General features: G+C 38.2%; 1 protein-coding gene across 2 annotated transcripts in view; it reads right to left on the bottom strand.

The window, feature by feature from the left end:
- Positions 1–18,852, bottom strand: part of LOC134658816 (ribosomal protein S6 kinase alpha-1-like) — a 116,069-nt gene that overhangs the window by 59,493 nt on the left and 37,724 nt on the right. For both annotated transcript variants that reach the window (XM_063514480.1, XM_063514479.1), the window contains exons 3-4: positions 13,267–13,400; positions 12,054–12,138 (exon numbers count right to left, since the gene is read on the bottom strand). In XM_063514480.1, coding sequence (XP_063370550.1) covers positions 12,054–12,138; positions 13,267–13,400 — 219 coding nt within the window. The remainder of the gene's footprint in view (positions 1–12,053; positions 12,139–13,266; positions 13,401–18,852) is intronic.

Raw genomic sequence — 18,852 nt, 5'->3', positions numbered from 1 at the left:
CGGTTTTGAAATTATCATACATTACAATATCAGGGCATAAGTGTCCTAACCCGTTCGTGTTCCAATTCACCAATATCAGGAATTCGTATAATTCCCATTATGCAACGGAGAACTTGCCAAAAATCAATTAGTCTGAAATTAACATAGACTGCAGGTGCTTTGTCGTTCTGCAGAATATTTGGGCGTTTAGTTTTACTCCCAAAGAGGATCAGAGTGAGATCTCAGTATTAATTTCAACAATGCTTGATGTGGTTTGAATTGCATAAAACAAATGGTATCATCAGCATCGTGAAGCCTTTGCTTAATAGATCAGTGGCTGATTAGACAAAGACGTCTGTCTCTTCTAGTACGATAGATACTTAGACAAAAATTGGTGTTTTGTCCGGCAGAGTCGACAGATAGACAGGTTTGCTAACATAAACTGCGGCATCATGACAAGTTGATTTCGCACGCATACATAGCTCACTTATCGCCAGAGACGCCAGTGTGGGGTGGCTCTTAGCCATTCACCGCATCTTTTAACTTTAAACCCTATGCTTTGAGCTTTATTTGTCATCGAAAAGAAAAACGTGAAATGAATTGCACGATGTTTCAATAACAAGAACTGTATAGTGGTCAAATGATGTGTTAAAAGACCCATATGAACCAACAATGTTGACCGTTACCTAAGGTCAGTTTAAAGGTCGCTTTACTTTTGACAGATACTGATTTGACATACTCAAATTGAAGCGTATTGTTATGCCAAAATGAGCCAAATGTGTAGCAACTCTTGGAAAACACAATAAAAGTCAATGCAACGTGATTTCGTGTGAAGTTTGTATTCATTCTTTTGCATGAAATAATATAGCATAATATGACACACGTCTTACATTTTTATTGATACTTGCGATGTTTTTAAACCTACTATATAGACTGTTTCGGCTTATCATTTCTAATTTGTTTATTAGGTAATTTACTTTCTACGAATTCTCTTATAGTAATTATGTGTTGTCTGAAATGTATTTTTTTATAGGTCATGACGCTTTCGGCGGTTAGGGCAGCGAATAAAACGTAACATCCAAATCCGCAAACCAATCGAACCACACGCAACACAAGAAAGCAAGAGACATGAAGTCGATTTCAACATCAGCGCATCGCGCTCACACACATCTTACTGAGCTTAAGAAAGAGCGTGACATACGTAAAATATGATATCAATAATTCTCAGAATAGGTACTCATCCAAGGCAAGGGCGCGCGAAAATCGTGAGTATCGTGACTATTGTAATAATTTAATTGCCGCGTTGCACAATATGTGATGTGAGATGGGTCGTTATAAATGAGTTGGTGAAAACACTTATCAGTTAACTGAACATTGTTAAACCCTATTACCAAGACATACAGTTCATTGTAAGTCAGTGTTGATTTCAGTACTGTAGGCGCAGTGGGTCAAGGCGTTTGAATGTGGGTCCGCAAATGTTTTCGCGTTTATTTGGCAATTGTTGGCAACGCGCGTTTTATATGAGAATTTTTTTGTATTTGAAAATTATTTTGGTATTTGCACAAGTGCAATTGCGAACAAGGCCTTTAAAAAATATCCTAAATACCTATCTAAAAAACAAAAATCACCTTATACTTTAGCAACAATATCGCCTTTTCGATGCGTGGGTTTCTTCAGTTTCTTACTAACACACATATCCTGGGTCAAGTATGTTTTTATTGAAAATATGTGATTTCCGGTATTGCTTACTTAATATTTATTATACTTATTTCAAGTTTCTATCGTACGGATATAGTTCAACCGTGATTTCGTCCATTTCCTTTTTATGTCAGTTTTTCGCTCTAACTTATTATATTAGCCTATTTACTGCATGTGAAGTTCTAATCGATGCCGAAGTGGGTAAAGGTCACATATGCACTCGTACTCAAACAACTGTTATAGGTAGGTTGACCAGGCATCCACTATTTTTTGAGATATTTGATTCTCAGTAACTGGATTTGTGGTAATGTCCCGATTTTGAGGAATCCAATGTTCTGTACAATGTCTCGAAGTTTGATCATTAGACACCTAATACCTAAATTACTAAGCCCTTTTTTCCAGTATCTAGAAAACTTTTTCAAATAAATATTATTAACTCTATGAGTGAGTATGTTGATGTATTTTCCTATCTCTCAAATGGTAAAATGCACTGTCGTTAGGTTGTAATGATACGTTAATATGTTGATTTCAAACAAATACAATTTCTGTACAACCCGCTTAGGGCCGGTACAGACTACAGACGGACTGGAACTGCAACCCGACTGCAATTTGTATTGGAACTTTGTACAGTCAACGTGCAGTCCAATATAAATTGCAGTCGGGTAATCGGGTTGCAGTCCGTCCACCTACTGTAATACGATTTCCAGAATTTTAACCCCGAATTTTGAATGGGACTGTCCCGTAGGAAATCTGGTAACCCTAGTTACAGGGCACTTTATTTGACACGTGTAAGGTGACCGTGCCACGAGTATTGTATCGAGAGATTATCCTTTACAAAGCCCTTTGTGGCTAGTTACATCATGTGTCGATATTTATTTTTGTTTCCTAAACATTTGTGTCAACATGCGCGAAAATTGCATGGATTTTTTTTATCCCGGCTCACCTTGTGGCCTGTGAATGCTATGACTCAGCAATAACCGCCGTAACCGGGCACAAGATTTGATCTCATTTTGACGCGACACGATGTCTACCAGGAATGAATTAGGTTGCAGGGAGGAGTCAGACGCGTTCATTGGATAATCAGCAATTTATTGTTAGTAGAAATAGCTAAGCGTGCCATGAGGTATCTAAAGTAATCTGATGTGTAGATCATTTTGAATACCCGCCCGCTTAGCCACTTCTGCTTTATATTCTGGCGTCGACATTGACGTAAAGTCGCCTTCAGATACTACTCACAAATATTTCTTCACTGTACAAATTGGATTCCTCGTGAGCTCGTGTTTTTATGTCTCACTTGACGAGTGACTATAGAAACTATGATGAAGGTCACTGGTATAGTAGTAGACTATTTCTACTTTTGCTTTAACCTTTTAACCGCAGTTGACTCGACATAATGACAGTGCACTGTCAATACATTTATGAGAATATTCTGTATGTACATAAAAATATTGTAAATTTTAGAAAAAATTGTGAAATTCATAATATTAATACTAGAAATAAACATAAGCTCGCAGTGCCCTTCACTCGGCTCCATAAAATTAAAAAATCATTCATGGGTAATTGTGTGAGATTTTATAATAAACTTCCAAACCATATTACTGAATTATCTATTAATAAATTTAAGAATTATGTAAAGCGTAAACTTATATCTAAAGCGTATTATACCACACAAGACTACATGAATGATAAAACAACGTGGGATTAATTGTTATTCGAAATGATTATTAGGTATATTTGATTAATGATGAGGAAATTGATATTCCGAATATTCCGATGTTTGTACTTCTTTTGTGTTTTTTATTTATTTATTTGACATTTAGATTTTATTCTAGAAACATTCTAGACTAGTATTTTTTATACAATTTTTTTTTCATGTTTGACGATCCTTTTGTGAAATTCTTAAATTTGTGTTAAATTTGATTTGTATAATAATCCAATATTATTATGGAATAATAACATCAATAAATTGCTCTGATAATTAGCTTAAGATAATTTATAAGTATGTTACGATTCATAAGTGCTTGTTGCTAGGCCTACATGAGTAAAGATATTTTTGACTTTTGACTTTTGACTGATATATAAAACATACAAATTCGGGCTCACTTCGCCGCGGTCTGATAAATAAGACAAAACTTCGTGTAACTTTGACCGGCGACACGAGCCCGCTCGATGAAAAATTATATGCGTTTAAAGGCTTCGTCACACAGGCGCGTTTTCCGGGCGGGGCGTGAGCGTTTCGTATGTAAAAGCGGCGCGCCCCGCTCACGCGCCGCCCGGAAAACGCGCCTGTGTGACGAAGCCTGAAAAGGTTCATGTCAAACTTTTGCCATGTTTGCCTTAAACCTGCAGTCTCAAGACTTACAATTTAAATTACTAGCAGCTAAAAACTCCACTTTAGCACTAGAATCCGAATTAAAATTCTCAAGAGAAGTGACTCTTTTCGAAGCTAATAAACGTGAAATTCGTGCGGCACAAGTTGTTCTCGGCTTGACCCAGTTTCGGAAATATTGCAGTACAAGTTTGGATATTATGTAGACGTGCTGGCATTGGGATTAAGTGTTATAGTGCTTTATGATCTTCAACACTGGTTGTCCTTTTTACATGCTTTTATTTTTACCGCGATGGTTTTTTGTTTAGATTGTATATCAAACTAGCGACCCGCCCTGGCTTCGCTCGGGTAAACAAGTTATACATAAACCTTCCTCTTGAATCACTCTATCTATTAAAAAAACCGCATCAAAATCCGTTGCGTAGTTTCAAAGATCTAAGCATATACATAGGGCTGTACAGACAGCGGGAAGCGACTTTGTTTTATACTATGTAGTGATGAAGTCACGTGACCATCTGACATCTTGGAAGCACGATTTGAACTAGTTCCCGATATCCGACTAATATTCGTTACGTTACTTAGTTTGAAAAACTTTGAAGACAAGACAATGCAGCCAAAATCGTATAAAAAAACCGGCCAAGTGCAAGTCGGACTCGCGCACGGAGGGTTCCGCCCCATCAACAAAAAATAGAGCAAAAAAATCGTGTTTGTTGTATGGGAGCCCCCCTTAAATATTTATTTTATTTTATTTTTAGTATTTGTTGTTATAGCGGCAACAGAGATACATCATTTGTGAAAATTTCAACTGTCTAGCTATCGCGGTTCATGAGATACAGCCTGGTGACAGACGGACGGACGGACAGCGAAGTCTTAGTAATAGGGTCCCGTTTTTTACCCTTTGGGTACGGAACCCTAACTAGCTCAGTGCACTCTAACATCTCGTGTCTATTTACCTTTTACTATACATATTATATTATATCTAAAATTATATATCCTTCACAAGGACTTAAATAATTTAAGTATTCAAATATACCATATTACCTATATAACGCCATCTGCTGTCTCTGTTATAGACAGTAACGAGCGAAAGAGACAGTATGTTTCAGCTATGTACCCAGACAAGTGTAATTTGCGGGTCACCTTGCGGAGTCAAATAGGACAGATCCGTAATTTTTATTAACACAGGTAAATGACACTATAATTATATAATGTTCATACATATTTGTAAATGAGAATTTGTGATATATAATTAACTAGCGACCCGCCCCGTCTTCGCACGGGTTAACAAATTATACATAAACCTTCCTCTTGAATCACTCTATCTATTAAAAAAAGCGGCCAAGTGCGAGTCGGACTCGCCCATGAAGGGTTCCGTATTTAGGCGATTTATGACGTATAAAAAAAAACTACTTACTAGATCTCGTTCAAACCAATTTTCGGTGGAAGTTTACATGGTAATGTACATCATATATTTTTTTTAGTTTTATCATTCTCTTATTTTAGAAGTTACAGGGGGGGGGACACACATTTTACCACTTTGGAAGTGTCTCTCGCGCAAACTATTCAGTTTAGAAAAAAAATATATTAGAAACCTCAATATCATTTTTGAAGACCTATCCATAGATATCCCACACGTATGGGTTTGATGAAAAAAAAAATTTTGAGTTTCAGTTCGAAGTATGGGGAACCCCAAAAATTTATTGTTTTTTTTCTATTTTTGTGTGAAAATCTTAATGCGGTTCACAGAATACATCTACTTACCAAGTTTCAACAGTATAGTTCTTATAGTTTCGGAGAAAAGTGGCTGTGACATACGGACGGACAGACAGACGGACAGACAGACAGACATGACGAATCTATAAGGGTTCCGTTTTTTGCCATTTGGCTACGGAACCCTAAAAACCGCATATAGGGACAGACAGCGGGAAGCGACTTTGTTTTATACTACGAGTATGTAGTGATATATCTAAGATTCGTGCTAAGAAAATAAAAATAAGCGACTGGTAAACAATTATAGCATTTATGGAAAATACTAAAGTGTCCTCTCTTCCTTCATTTACCTAAATAAGTAACCAATTTCTAATGTAAGGTTTTGTTGTAAAACTAATAAGTAAACTCATTAGGATTGTCGAACTATGTGAAACTATTTATTATTATTATTATAATGACTTAACTTTTGTCTTCAATTATTTCCAATTATGCATTGCGCAACTAAAGAATAAAATAACTTAGTTCCCTAGCCCACAGCAATTTGTTATAAGTACCTAAACAACCTAATACAATTGCAAACTAAAAAGAATCGTTACCAGACCAGCGACTTAGGCCTAACAATTAGAAAACTCTATCCGACCCATCCAAAACCAACTCTAACTCCAACTACATAAAGTTGCAAATCACTTGAAGAGTCAAAGCCGCATCATTTACGCAAGGCACTGCGATATTCCCAACGCCTATTTAGCACAAACGAGTCTAAGTCTCACAAATAACAGTATAAAATCATATATAGCCTACTTATACCTTTTAAGATTCCACGGGTCTAGTTATGCTGGTTATACAGAGAGCTTGACTCGCTAAGGTAAGGTAACGGCTTGTTCCCTTGACCTGTTTGCTTGGACTAGAATCGAACCCCTAATAGAGTATTAGTCATATCATTACTGATGTGCTTTAGTGCATGTAGATCGTGTTGTGGACTAGTCGGAAGACAAGTCGTGGTAAAATGTATGGCATTTTAGTTTCCAAGCCGTACCTACATAGATTTTTTTTAAAGTTGTTACGTTGCCACTCCTGTAAGCAATTCAACAAAAAAGTGAATTCAGAAACATCAGAAAATTATATAGTCCATAACCAGAGAGATAAGGAGAGACGTGAACCGAAGAATTGCGGTGGGTGCATAATAACTGCTTGACTGGCTTGATTTGTCAATTATAACTACTCGTAACATTGGTTAACTAATCTGAAACATTTATTAACACTTGCGAAAAAAACACCGAAAAACACTTTCAATTCGGTGAAGAGAAAACGTTTGGAAACGCCACTGCATCTCGCTCACTGGGTCAAAACTGTCAAAAGTATATCATTTTCATTCATCATTCGCTTGCCCTTGCTTGTCCCATTCACTTGGGGTCGGCGCAGCATGTCTTTTTCTTCAATACTTCTCTGTCGCCCGTCATCTCATCGTTCGTTTCATATCATCTCTCACACAGTCCATCCACCTTTTCCTCGGTTTTCCTCTCCTCGTACTTCCACATTCATTCGTAATACCTTTCTCGTCACATTACTTTCATCCGTCCGCATCACACGCTAAATAACTAAGGGATAAGTCACCTCGCTTGCTGAACTGCCTACTTCTTTTTTTATAATATAGTAGGCAAACGAGCAGACGAATCACCTGATGGACACCTGCAATGCCAGAGGCAACCTCAAATTGCCGGCCTTTTAAGGGGCCCACTGATGATCAGTCCGATATCGGCCTGTCAGTTAAACGCAAAAGGTGACAGGCCCCGTAGACAACATGCCAATCGCTAACGCTCCGTAGCGAACGAAACGCAACTGTCACTATCACACTAATGTGGAAACATGATAGAGAGGCACAAAGTGATTCGATGGCGAAGCGCAAGCGATTGTCACCATGGCTAGACCACCAGCTCCGAACAACTGACAGCCCGATATCGTCCGGCGGTCAGATCGTCAGTGGGCCCCTTGAGATGAGAGTAGGTACCATCGCACACACTATTAATTGTCCATCGATGATCCTTAAGCCTTTAGTAATAAGGTCCACCGATGGACAGTTACGATTAGGAGTATTGCTGTTTGTACGCTCTTTTCTTGAATGTTTGAGGCTGGTTTTAGTGTCACGCGGTCCGTCCGTGCGGATCGCTCCGCACCGGACCAATATGTATTAAGTTCAGGGAGCGTTTTAGAGTAAGACTGACGGGTCCACGCGGACGACCGTCCGCGTGAACAGCTTTGTCATACAATTTGACGGTGCGGAGCGATCCGCACGGACGGTCCGCGTTACACTAAAACCAGCCTTAAGGTCGTATGGTTCGGAAATACTTCTTCTGTTGTAATACATATTACTAGTAGTTGACAACCTGACAGCGATATGATTTAGCGACCAAACATAGCGTTCATTAAGAAGTATTGTCTGTGGGTTTGTAGATCATTCAAACGTGTACGTGTAAACGTGCTAGTAGGTCAAGGCAAGGCGATAGCGATGGCGATCATCGTTTCAGACTACGCCGATTAGACAAATAATTGCTATGTTGTCTAACTTAATAGAATTCTACATAAAATTCAGTCAAGCAAAAATATCGAAGATGTAAGAAAAATTAACTCCAGGTTGGCCAACAGATAATTCCGACTCCATGCAATATACTAAATACTATGTCAAATCAGGTCATTCCAATACAATATTGTAAATACCACATACAGACACCCAGATAGTGGTTTGTAATTGTGATATTAGATAGCGGTTTGTAATTTATCACAAAACCAACCGCAATAATAATATTGAAACATCTAAGTATAAGGGCCATGATTAACTGCTGAAAGTCTGTTGACAGCATTCTACAATCCAGGTCCGTCAGTGAAAGTGGTGAAAGGTAACCCGAGATTTTTGCTCTGATAAATACGCTGGTTAGATTAAACCGATTGTTTTCTCATTTATCTAATAAACTTGAATAGCATGCCGAATAAAATAGATAAGATCAGATAAGCTGATCTGACGACATGACAATTCGATTGCATATTAAAACATATTTATACCGGGTCTATCGCGAATTTTCAACGCAAGTTACACAGCCCTAGTAGCACGGTCGCATTTTTATCGTTTATCACCATGCCTGTCACGTTCTAACAAGTATGTAAGTGCGATAGTGACGGGCATAGTGATAGTCGATAAAAATGGAACCGTGCTGAGCCCGCTGGTCGTGCATGGTCGCGGATAACTGGACAGTGTTATGAAATAAGTGATCAAGCAACAGTTAGTTCGCTAGCGCTTAGTTCGCTATTCCATAACGCTGTCCAACTGTTCGGCTTCCAAGAGGTTGACTTGACACTGACATATTCGCTAGCGTGTGCATAACTAACTTTCTGTACACAGCCGGGCTAGCACATGATTGGCGCGAGAGTATCTCGCGGCGAGATAGACTATCCGTCCCTCTTTTATTAACACAGTTAGAAAATGACGGGTAGTCTATCTCGCCGCGAGATACTGTCGCGCCAATCATGTGCTAGGTGACAATTGACAAGTAGGCGAAATAGGCGCCTGACATAAATAGTGAAAGGTCTCTAAACCCAACACGAAGTTAACACACATTTTATATCCTTTGTTTGTCCTCATCATAAACCTCCGCAATGTCAACATGACCCATTACGCAACTCGGGTCGTTAGACCTTACCTGACCTCAGAGGTGGTTCGACGGCCGAAGGACCTTAGAGGTCTGGAGGTTCAACGGTCTAGCGGTCGCCCTATCGATCAGGCCTAGGCCCCACTAAAGTAAAGGCACCCACTGGTGGATATTGATTTGACACACATTCATCCTAATCCCTAATTTTGTCAAGAATAGGTCATCATTCGTGATGTAGTGTCTTGCCATTATGAATAAATAACCCGAGTTAGTGTTTATGAGTTAATACATTTTATGAAAAGTCTAAGCAAAAATACAAGTTTAAATACGTTAATTGACAACATGGCAACAATCTTGAAAACACTCTTAATTCACTTGAAACAGTAAATATAGCGACCCGCCCCGGCTTCGCACGGGTTAACAAATTATACATAAACCTTCCTCTTGAATCACTCTATCTATTTAAAAAAAACCGCATCAAAATCCGTTACGTAGTTTTAAAGATCTAAGCATGCATAGGGACAGACAGACAGCGTGAAGCGACTTCGTTTTATACTATGTAGTGATGATTATACATAAATATAGTAACAAAGTGTATTTTTTACTTGAGTTTCCTGCATACTATAAACACGAATGGCGTAAAAGTAAAAATATGTCACAATCGTACATATTTGTAGCGCCATACAATACAATACAAAGCGTGTCATTGCGTGTCATACAATAGGGTATTTGACTGTATTTAAAATAAATTATTTTACACCATGCATAAAATAAAGCACCCGAAGATTTATAGAGAAATGTATAGACAGCAGTTATGTTTAGACACAATTTATATTTTAAAACCTGTATAAAACTATAAAGAGTAGGTGATTTGATTGTGACGTCACATGCCAGTGTTTCATATAAATTTCATAGTAGCAAAATCGATTTGACAGTTCGAAAAAAGAAACTGATTTGACTAGTAGTCAAATACCCAATTATTGCAATTGACTGTGACTGTGTCTGTAGCTTATTAGGACAGATGAAGATTACTTAAGTACGAAAGTAACCCAAAAACTTAGAAAACCACTTACAATGAGTCAAAGGTCTCTTTAAAAGGGCGAATAGATTATATTACCATAAATACATGAAGTTGGATGAATTAGCATTAATATGTCAATTTATTGGGACACTGTGACAGATTTACAGGTCCCCGGGGAGTAATATATTAGTCGGGTAAATAGGCCTTGGGAATAACGTATTGCGAATATCCTGTAACATTTACCTAAATCCCAGTATTTTACTGGAGCGTAGATTTATCATTTACGTAGTGAAATCGGATCTAAAACGTAGTTCGTTAGTTTAGATACCGTAAACACGCTCAACTTTGCCTAAAATGTCAAACTTTGCCTGGCTAAAAGACACAAAATGTCTCACCACACGTGAGAAAAATACTTACTGTAAAACGTTACAATACAAAATCATCACTTAATAAGTCGATTCTACCAACCAACATCAGGAAACAACTCAAAATTTGCATCAGATTACTTTAAATGTGATAACTGTATACTGATGACTGTAATTTTGATTTTTTTTAGTTTTAGTGTTAAATTTAAGCTTTAATGTTATGTGATATAGTATGACTTGCTTACAAAACTAATTCTGTTGTAGAAGTTGTAACTGGTTCCCCGCGAGGTGTAACCTAGTGCGGGGCCCCTGGTAACTATTATTTGTAATTTTAGAAAATAAACTATTCTTATTCTAAACTAAATGCAACTTTCTCGTCAGATTTCGAAGTATAAAGAAAGCTTTACGGTGATGTGAACAATACATCCTCAATTCAAACCCTTTTTATTATGTACTGTCCGACCTTTATCCATTTCAATGTCCAGATCCCTTCACCAAACCCAAATGCCCTAGTCCAACATGCCTTCCTTTTCTTTCTTTAACACTCAGAGCAGGAGGGATGCTAAATAAATGACGTATAATACCAGTTGCGAAAGTCTAGACAGCTAAGCTTTTTACAGTATTCAGAGAAACGTGTCAAGGGCATCCTTTGTACTTGATATAACTAATTATTCTTTAAGGTTCGTTAGCTATTATCTAAGGATAAAATGTCAGGTTCATCTCAATAAGTAAGTACCTTTTTCAATAAACTTATTTGAGCATGAAATAAAACCATGGAAACGGATTATATCGCGTATAATGAACAACGAACGCTGTAAAGGGTTCGAAACGCCGGGATGAATTGTAAATTAAATTAATTATACGCGATATAATCCGTTTCCATGGTTTTATTTCATCCATAGAAGACAATATTATTTTGATGACTTTAAACGAAATTGGCTTAACTAACCCTCTATTTATTACTTTGCAAATATTCTCCATATTAATGAAATAAATGTCACGTGACCGAAAATATAATTAGCATGCAATAAATTGTTTCCATGCCTAACAAAGGTTCCGTCACACAGGCGCGTTTTCCGGGCGGGCGTGAGCGTTTTATATGTAAAAGCGGCGTGCCGCGCCCCGCTCACGCTCCGCCCGGAAAACGTAGTGGGTTTCCATCAGAGAAGGGTCCTTGCTTCATGTAATTAGGACCTTTCTATCAAAGAAGGGTCCTTATGCTCCACGTGCATTGAATAAGAACTCGCAGCAAAAACCAACTTTGCTCACCTGTTGCACAAACAACTGTTTCAAGGATATGTGAGACTTACCAAGTATGAGGTGTAGTTTGGAGTCTGTCTGGAAGGCGTAATGTAGCGTGACCAGGAACGGGCACTCTCTCACCGCTTCCAGGACCTGGAGAAACCTCGCCTTAATACACTGGTCTCCAAGACTTATAGAAGAGTTAAAGATAGGTACCTAGAGATAGAGGTAGCGTCGCTAAAGGTGACGTTCGGATTATAAACTGAAATAGACGTCATATATTCAAGAAAAAGTGACGAAGACGAAGTGGTGAAGGCCGGATTCGAACCGCCGTCTTTAGCGATCCGCCTAGCTAACGCCTTTCAATCCCTTGGCCACCCCGCCACGGTGGTACCCGTCCCAATTTCTCAGCTATATGCCATTTTACTAAGACTAGGCGTCTTTGAGCAACTCTAAAGGCTTCGTCACACAGGCGCGTTTTCAGGGCGGCGCGTGAGCCGCTTTTACGCGCCTGTGTGTGACGAAGCCTTTAAGACAAGCAATATGCGCTTGCAACTCCTATACGAACTCCTTACGGAATTACGATATAGCGACATAAATCAAAATATTTAATAAAATAATTTGATTTGTTCCCAAAGTTGTGTGACGTTCGGAGTCAAGTTCTTATCAAGGAAATTGACAGTGACAGCGCCCGCGGCAACGCCGCAGCAGTAATGTCGCAACAGTGATGCTACAATTCGCTACAGTTGATATCCAGACGTCACATTAAGACTGAACTGTGATTTCTTAACATGCCAATTTCCTTTTGCTTACACGAGACATGCACACATTTACAACTCGCAGCTGAGCGGTGATGATTCAACCCGAATAAGTATGTGTGCGTGCGAAATCGACTTACCGTGAAGCCAAAGTTTCATCTTTAGCGACCCTACCTGTTGTAGTGTGTACTATACCCTAGTATACCCACACATATACAGTGTTAGAGTATAAAAGGCAACACATGTATCATTTGACACGCATTATACCAATATCATAGCAAGCAGTTTGTCTTAATCCCCACCTCACATGGCGATCCTGCCAGCTTCGCCATGTGAGGTGGAACGTTGATTGAAACAAGTAGGTTCGAGTATAGACGTTTAATGGCTTAAATAACACGTACATGCACTTATATATATTAAGGCTATGCTTGTGTGTGGGAGAGGCATAGCGCACACTACACTGTCAACTCTGTGGGATTTCGTAATACAGATTCGTCAGATGTGTACAAATATGAAAACCAACCTGTCTCTCCGTCCTGGTGTGTTCTGCCGTTTTTAGTTTCTGCACTATGGAAGCCTTTTTGAGCACCTTCATCGCGTATAGCTTTCCCTCGTCGACGCCGCATCTCTTTTTCACTAGAAACACTTTGCCGTACGCTGGAACAAAGAGAAAATAAAATTAGTCAGTGAAGTAATAAAGAAAATTAAATTTAATTGAATAAGCTCTTAAGTGCCACACACTAGCGTCTTTTGAGCGACTAGTCGGCGACGCTCGGGAGACGCTTGTGTAAGGAGGCCCTTAGTTATTGGGTTTGGTTACTTGATATTTCATGTACTGTAATGTGATTTTGTACATGTAGGTTTTTCTTTAAAGCGTACTAATTAACTTAGTAGTCATTTTTGAAGATGCGTGTGATATCTGTGACATGCTAGTCAGTCCATTGAAAATCCCACCAATGCACGCAGTGTCACAATAAATACACCGCTTCGATATTTTTCTGTGTGACTATAACTTAAAATCAGGGATTTCAGACCTGTCTTTTATTAATTTCACCCTTTATTCCAATCGCCTTAAGCCTAATGACCGCATATATAATGCCACAAAATCAATCAATACTGCACCAATGCGTCAACGAGCTGAGAAATACTGGATATACGAGTATGAAAGGGTTATCACGCTGACTTATTAAACTGATAAGCTGAGCACACGTTGATTTGATTATAAACATATAATACATAATTATTATCTATGCAAGTGATTGGCAATATCTGTAGGTAAATAACCCTGAAAGTCTAAGTCTAAAGTATCTTAAAATCGTAATCATTGCCGACTGTACTTGGTATCAGATTATTGTATTGTTTATGTACAGTCAGCATCAATAGTAGCATTAGTAGCGTATGAAACAACGCGCCAAAAGTAATTCACGACAGTTCACGTTTAATTAAATGTATCTGCAACAGTTTAAAGGTTCCGTCACACAGGCGCGTTTTCCGGGCGGGGCGTGAGCGGGGCGCGCCGCTTTTACATATTAAGGTGGTTCGACTAGGTTACTCAAAGCTTAACCCTCGCTAGATGGTGCCACTTTCGCAAAATTTCATGTTTAATTTTTTTATGGAATGGTCTTGGTATTTGTATACTTAAAACTATGTTTAGCGAACTCTTTAAGTAAATATTGAACTATTAATATAAACATTGAATACTTCATTGTGCAAAAACCACCCTTTAAAGTCGACGGAGTGTTGCTGTCATGTCATTCCTACTATAACTCACACATGCAAGCAGTGTTTCCGTGATGCTTATAGTAGACAATTTCACACAACGTAAGTATACTGCAATAGCGTTACAGTATGTTCGTGGAAATACGTGCAAGAGGATTGGGGTTCAAGACTGGTGCGAGTAGGTTATTTCTTTTTGTTTATTTTTGTCCTTTTTGTGTTATCTTACCTTTAAACGAGCAATTATTATATATATATTTATTTATATATTTGGATGATATCAGAAACGGCTCTAACGATTTCGATGAAATTTGCTATAAGGGGTTTGATCTCTTAGCTAGGTCTGATCTGTGAAAAAACGCGCATTTTTGGGTTTTTATATCTGAGCTGATATTTTCTGAGCTTTGGTCGGTCTCCCAGATATTCAATCTCTTCTTCCTCGCATGGGGTCCGCTTGGCAACTAATCCCAGAATTGGCATGGGCACTAGTTTTTACGAAAGCGACTGCCCTGACCTTCCAACCCAGAGAGTAAACTTATTGGGATTAGTCCGGTTTCCTCACATTGGTTTCTTTCACCGAAAAATAGGTATCGGTATATAAATAGGTTCCGGTAAATAGGTATCAAATGATATTTCGTACAAAAGTTCCGAAAAATCATTGGTACGACGGTACGAGCCGGGGTTAGAACCCGCGACCTCCGGATTGCAAGTCGCACGCTCTTTCCGCTAGGCCACCAGCGCTTCCCCCAGATATTCAGTATCATCATCATCACTATCACTACATAGTATAAAACAAAGTCGCTTTTCTGTCTGTCTGTCTGTATGCTTAGATCTTTAAAAGTACGCAACGGATTTTGATGCGGTTTTTTTAATAGATAGAGTGATTCAAGAGGAAGGTTTATGTATAATTGGTTAACCCGTGCGAAGCCGGGGCGGGTAGCTATTATCAATAAATTACATTATCAACGTTTTCAAAAAAAAAAAAATACCTGATTTTCACAGATTATGATCTTTTTGGGTTCTTCCAACTCAGAATCACTAGCATATTCTTGTTGAATCCTGAAGCTAATATAAAAACTATGTCCCAAATATTTGTATAGAAGTTTTAGTTTCCGCTACGTCACGCAGGCTGGGAAACATTTTTGATACTAAAACCTGACGTGATGACCGACATTTTAGGATATCTTTTTATGCTAGGATGGAGAATACCTACTGACGATTCTTAGTAGAAAAGCCCAAGGAAGTCCAGTTTGTAAGTGTCAGGTATCAGTTTTTTTTAAAGCGCTAATAGTTTGTTCTACAAGTAAAGCAATCCCTTACTGCCCAGCCTCTAATAAAGTAGTAGGTAATTGTAAAATAAAATAAAAGGAAATCATTTTTTTTTAATTCAAGTACCTACAGTAAATTTTTTTATATTTGTTATCCGTAGTAGTCCCTGTACCTGAAAGAAATATAATATCATGAATCATGATAGAAAAAAATATTAGGAAGAAAGATGATGCAACAATATGGATTTTAATAAAGTTATAATCAAGTTATAATTTACATACCTGGTAGTAACTAGTAATAATTGTGTTTTTCATTCATAGACAAAATTCCATTATTTTCAACCACAGGAAATTTTATACATTTCTTTTTAGGGTTCCGTAGCCAAATAGCAAAAAACGGAACCCTTATAGATTCGTCATGTCTGTCTGTCTGTCTGTCCGTCTGTCTGTCCGTCCGTATGTCACAGCCACTTTTCTCCGAAACTATAAGAACTATACTGTTGAAACTTGGTAAGTAGATGTATTCTGTGAACCGCATTAAGATTTTCACACAAAAATAGAAAAAAAATTATACATTTTTGGGGTTCCCCATACTTCGAACTGAAACTCAAATTTTTTTTTTCATCAAACCCATACGTGTGGGGTATCTATGGATAGGTCTTCAAAAATGATATTGAGGTTTCTAATATCATTTTTTTCTAAACTGAATAGTTTGCGCGAGAGACACTTCCAAAGTGGTAAAATGTGTGTCCCCCCCCCTGTAACTTCTAAAATAAGAGAATGATAAAACTAAAAAAAATATATGATGTACATTACCATGTAAACTTCCACCAAAAATTGGTTTGAATAAGATCTAGTAAGTTGTTTTTTTTTTATACGTCATAAATCGCCTAAATACGGAACCCTTCATGGGCGAGTCCGACTCGCACTTGGCCGCTTTTTTATTGCTGTGAGGATGTCCTGATTGTAAAAATCAAAAAGATTAGGTAGAGTATAATTTCTAATTATCTTTGTAAAAATTAAACGAATACGCTTAGCCCATACTTAATCCATCGATTTTTGAAAATAAGAAAAATTAAATAAAAATAAAAAACACAACACGAAATTTAGGTGTAAAAATAAAAATACAAAAAGTTATGTCCCAGCATACAATGACTGGGGTTTGAACCGGGAACCTTCCGTTTGTAAGCAAAAAAGCGACTGTTTACAAAACGCGCCATGATAGTTCTTAGCTAAGCTGACGAACTTCGGGTACTTATTCAACAAAATCGGGTAGTGCAACAAAATTGCGCTAAACATGACGGCACTTCAAATTCGCGCCGTGGTCAGCCCGGCAACGTCGGAAATGGTATGGCAACGTCGCAAATGTATCCGTACACGACATTTGTGACGCACACATACGTAAAATTGATGAAAAGTTAACTATGATTTTTGCATGATTTCTGTATGAAACATTGTTTTCCTATTCATTTAGCGAAAATGAATATTCGAAAGAAGATAAATGCGGAAATATTTATGTAGTAATAGTGTGTAGTTACTTAATGAAAGTCGATTGAATTTTGTATGAAAATCGAACCACCTTAAACGCTCACGCCCCGCCCGGAAAACGCGCCTGTGTGTGACGGAACCTTAATATTTCTACATTATAGAGACATATGTCTTTTTGTTAGGCTATCAGATTCAGATAACGGTGGGTAGATACTTTTGACGCATAATAGTCTGATACACTATTACTTTTGATGCTTACTATACTTGCAAAAGTTTCTAAAAGGAACGGCAAATCATTAGACGTAGGTTAAAATTGACTTGCGAGATTTTATAATATTGTTTGTTACAAGTGAAGTGTGTTAAAAAACCGGCTCAATAGGAAATAGGAAAAGACTCAGCGTGAGCTAGATGGGATAAGAATGTTTCACACCAGGGAGGCAAATAAACAAATTCCATAACAATATAATAAATCTAATATTATTTATTCACTAGCGACCCGCCCCGGCTTCGCACGGGTTAACAAATTATACACGTAAACCTTCCTCAAGAATCACTGTAGCGATAGGTGAAAATTGCATTAAAATCCGTTCATTCGTTTCTGAGTTTATCGCGAACAAACACACAAAAAGACAGACGCGGCGGGGGACTTTGTTTTATAAGATGTAGTGATATTGTCACGTTTGCTATTGAAATAAGCGAAAAAGAAAAAAATATTATCTCTTGCATTTACACTTGGCTCAGATGAAATATCAGTCTGATAAATGACTTTGGTACAGGTCGATTCACGAAATCTGGCACGAGTGGAATGAATGAGTGAATGGAAATATCTATGTGTCTCAGATTAACCAATAAAATTATGCTACTGGCTGTATACCGACACGTGATAGTCACACAATGACAGATATAAATAATTCGTTTCGTTCATTCCATACGTGCCGCTTTCATGAATCGACCAAAGGGCCTACCGCGGACCACGTTCGACTTGTTGCCTCCCTGTCACACTTACGTACGAATTTACAAGTGCGACAAAGAGGCAACACGTCGCGGTAGGCCCTTTGTACTTGTACTGTCACGAAGCTATATGTAGACTTTAAACTGGTAGATTAGAGCTAGCGATCGGTAATCCTTTTATATTGAATTAGTGCACTTGATACTTTAGCGATGCACGTGACTTGCAGTGGAACAGTGGACAAAAATAAATACTAAGGTAGTATTAGTCGCCATTAGATATATCGGAGCGGCCAGGCTGCGCATAAATATCTGAACACGCCTCTATTGCCAAAGCGTTTAGAGTGCGTGTTCAGATATTTGTGAACTCCTTGGCCGCTCCAATATATCTGTAGGCGACTACGACTCTACAGTAAAACTTGCTACAGATTTAGTGAATAATCTTTTCTGCTAAAGATCATTCTTCGGAGATGGCATATACATATATGTATGTATGTATGTATGTACTTACAAGTACATTGTCTGACGAATCTGAAATGTAGCCGTTATGCCACCTACATTGGTATCCTTAATACCTACATCAATATATAAAATAAATGCAGTAAGATGTCCGATTCCACAAAACCTAGAACAGTCAGCAGCAATAGTTCCTAAGCGGGCGAGGTGATCAATATGATCTTGACGCGACT

The sequence above is a fragment of the Cydia amplana genome, chromosome 23 (genome assembly GCF_948474715.1).
Source record: "Cydia amplana chromosome 23, ilCydAmpl1.1, whole genome shotgun sequence".
Taxonomy (NCBI): Eukaryota; Metazoa; Arthropoda; class Insecta; order Lepidoptera; family Tortricidae; genus Cydia; species Cydia amplana.
Note: the sequence above shows the minus strand (reverse complement) of the source record. Positions and strands in the feature narration are given on the sequence as shown.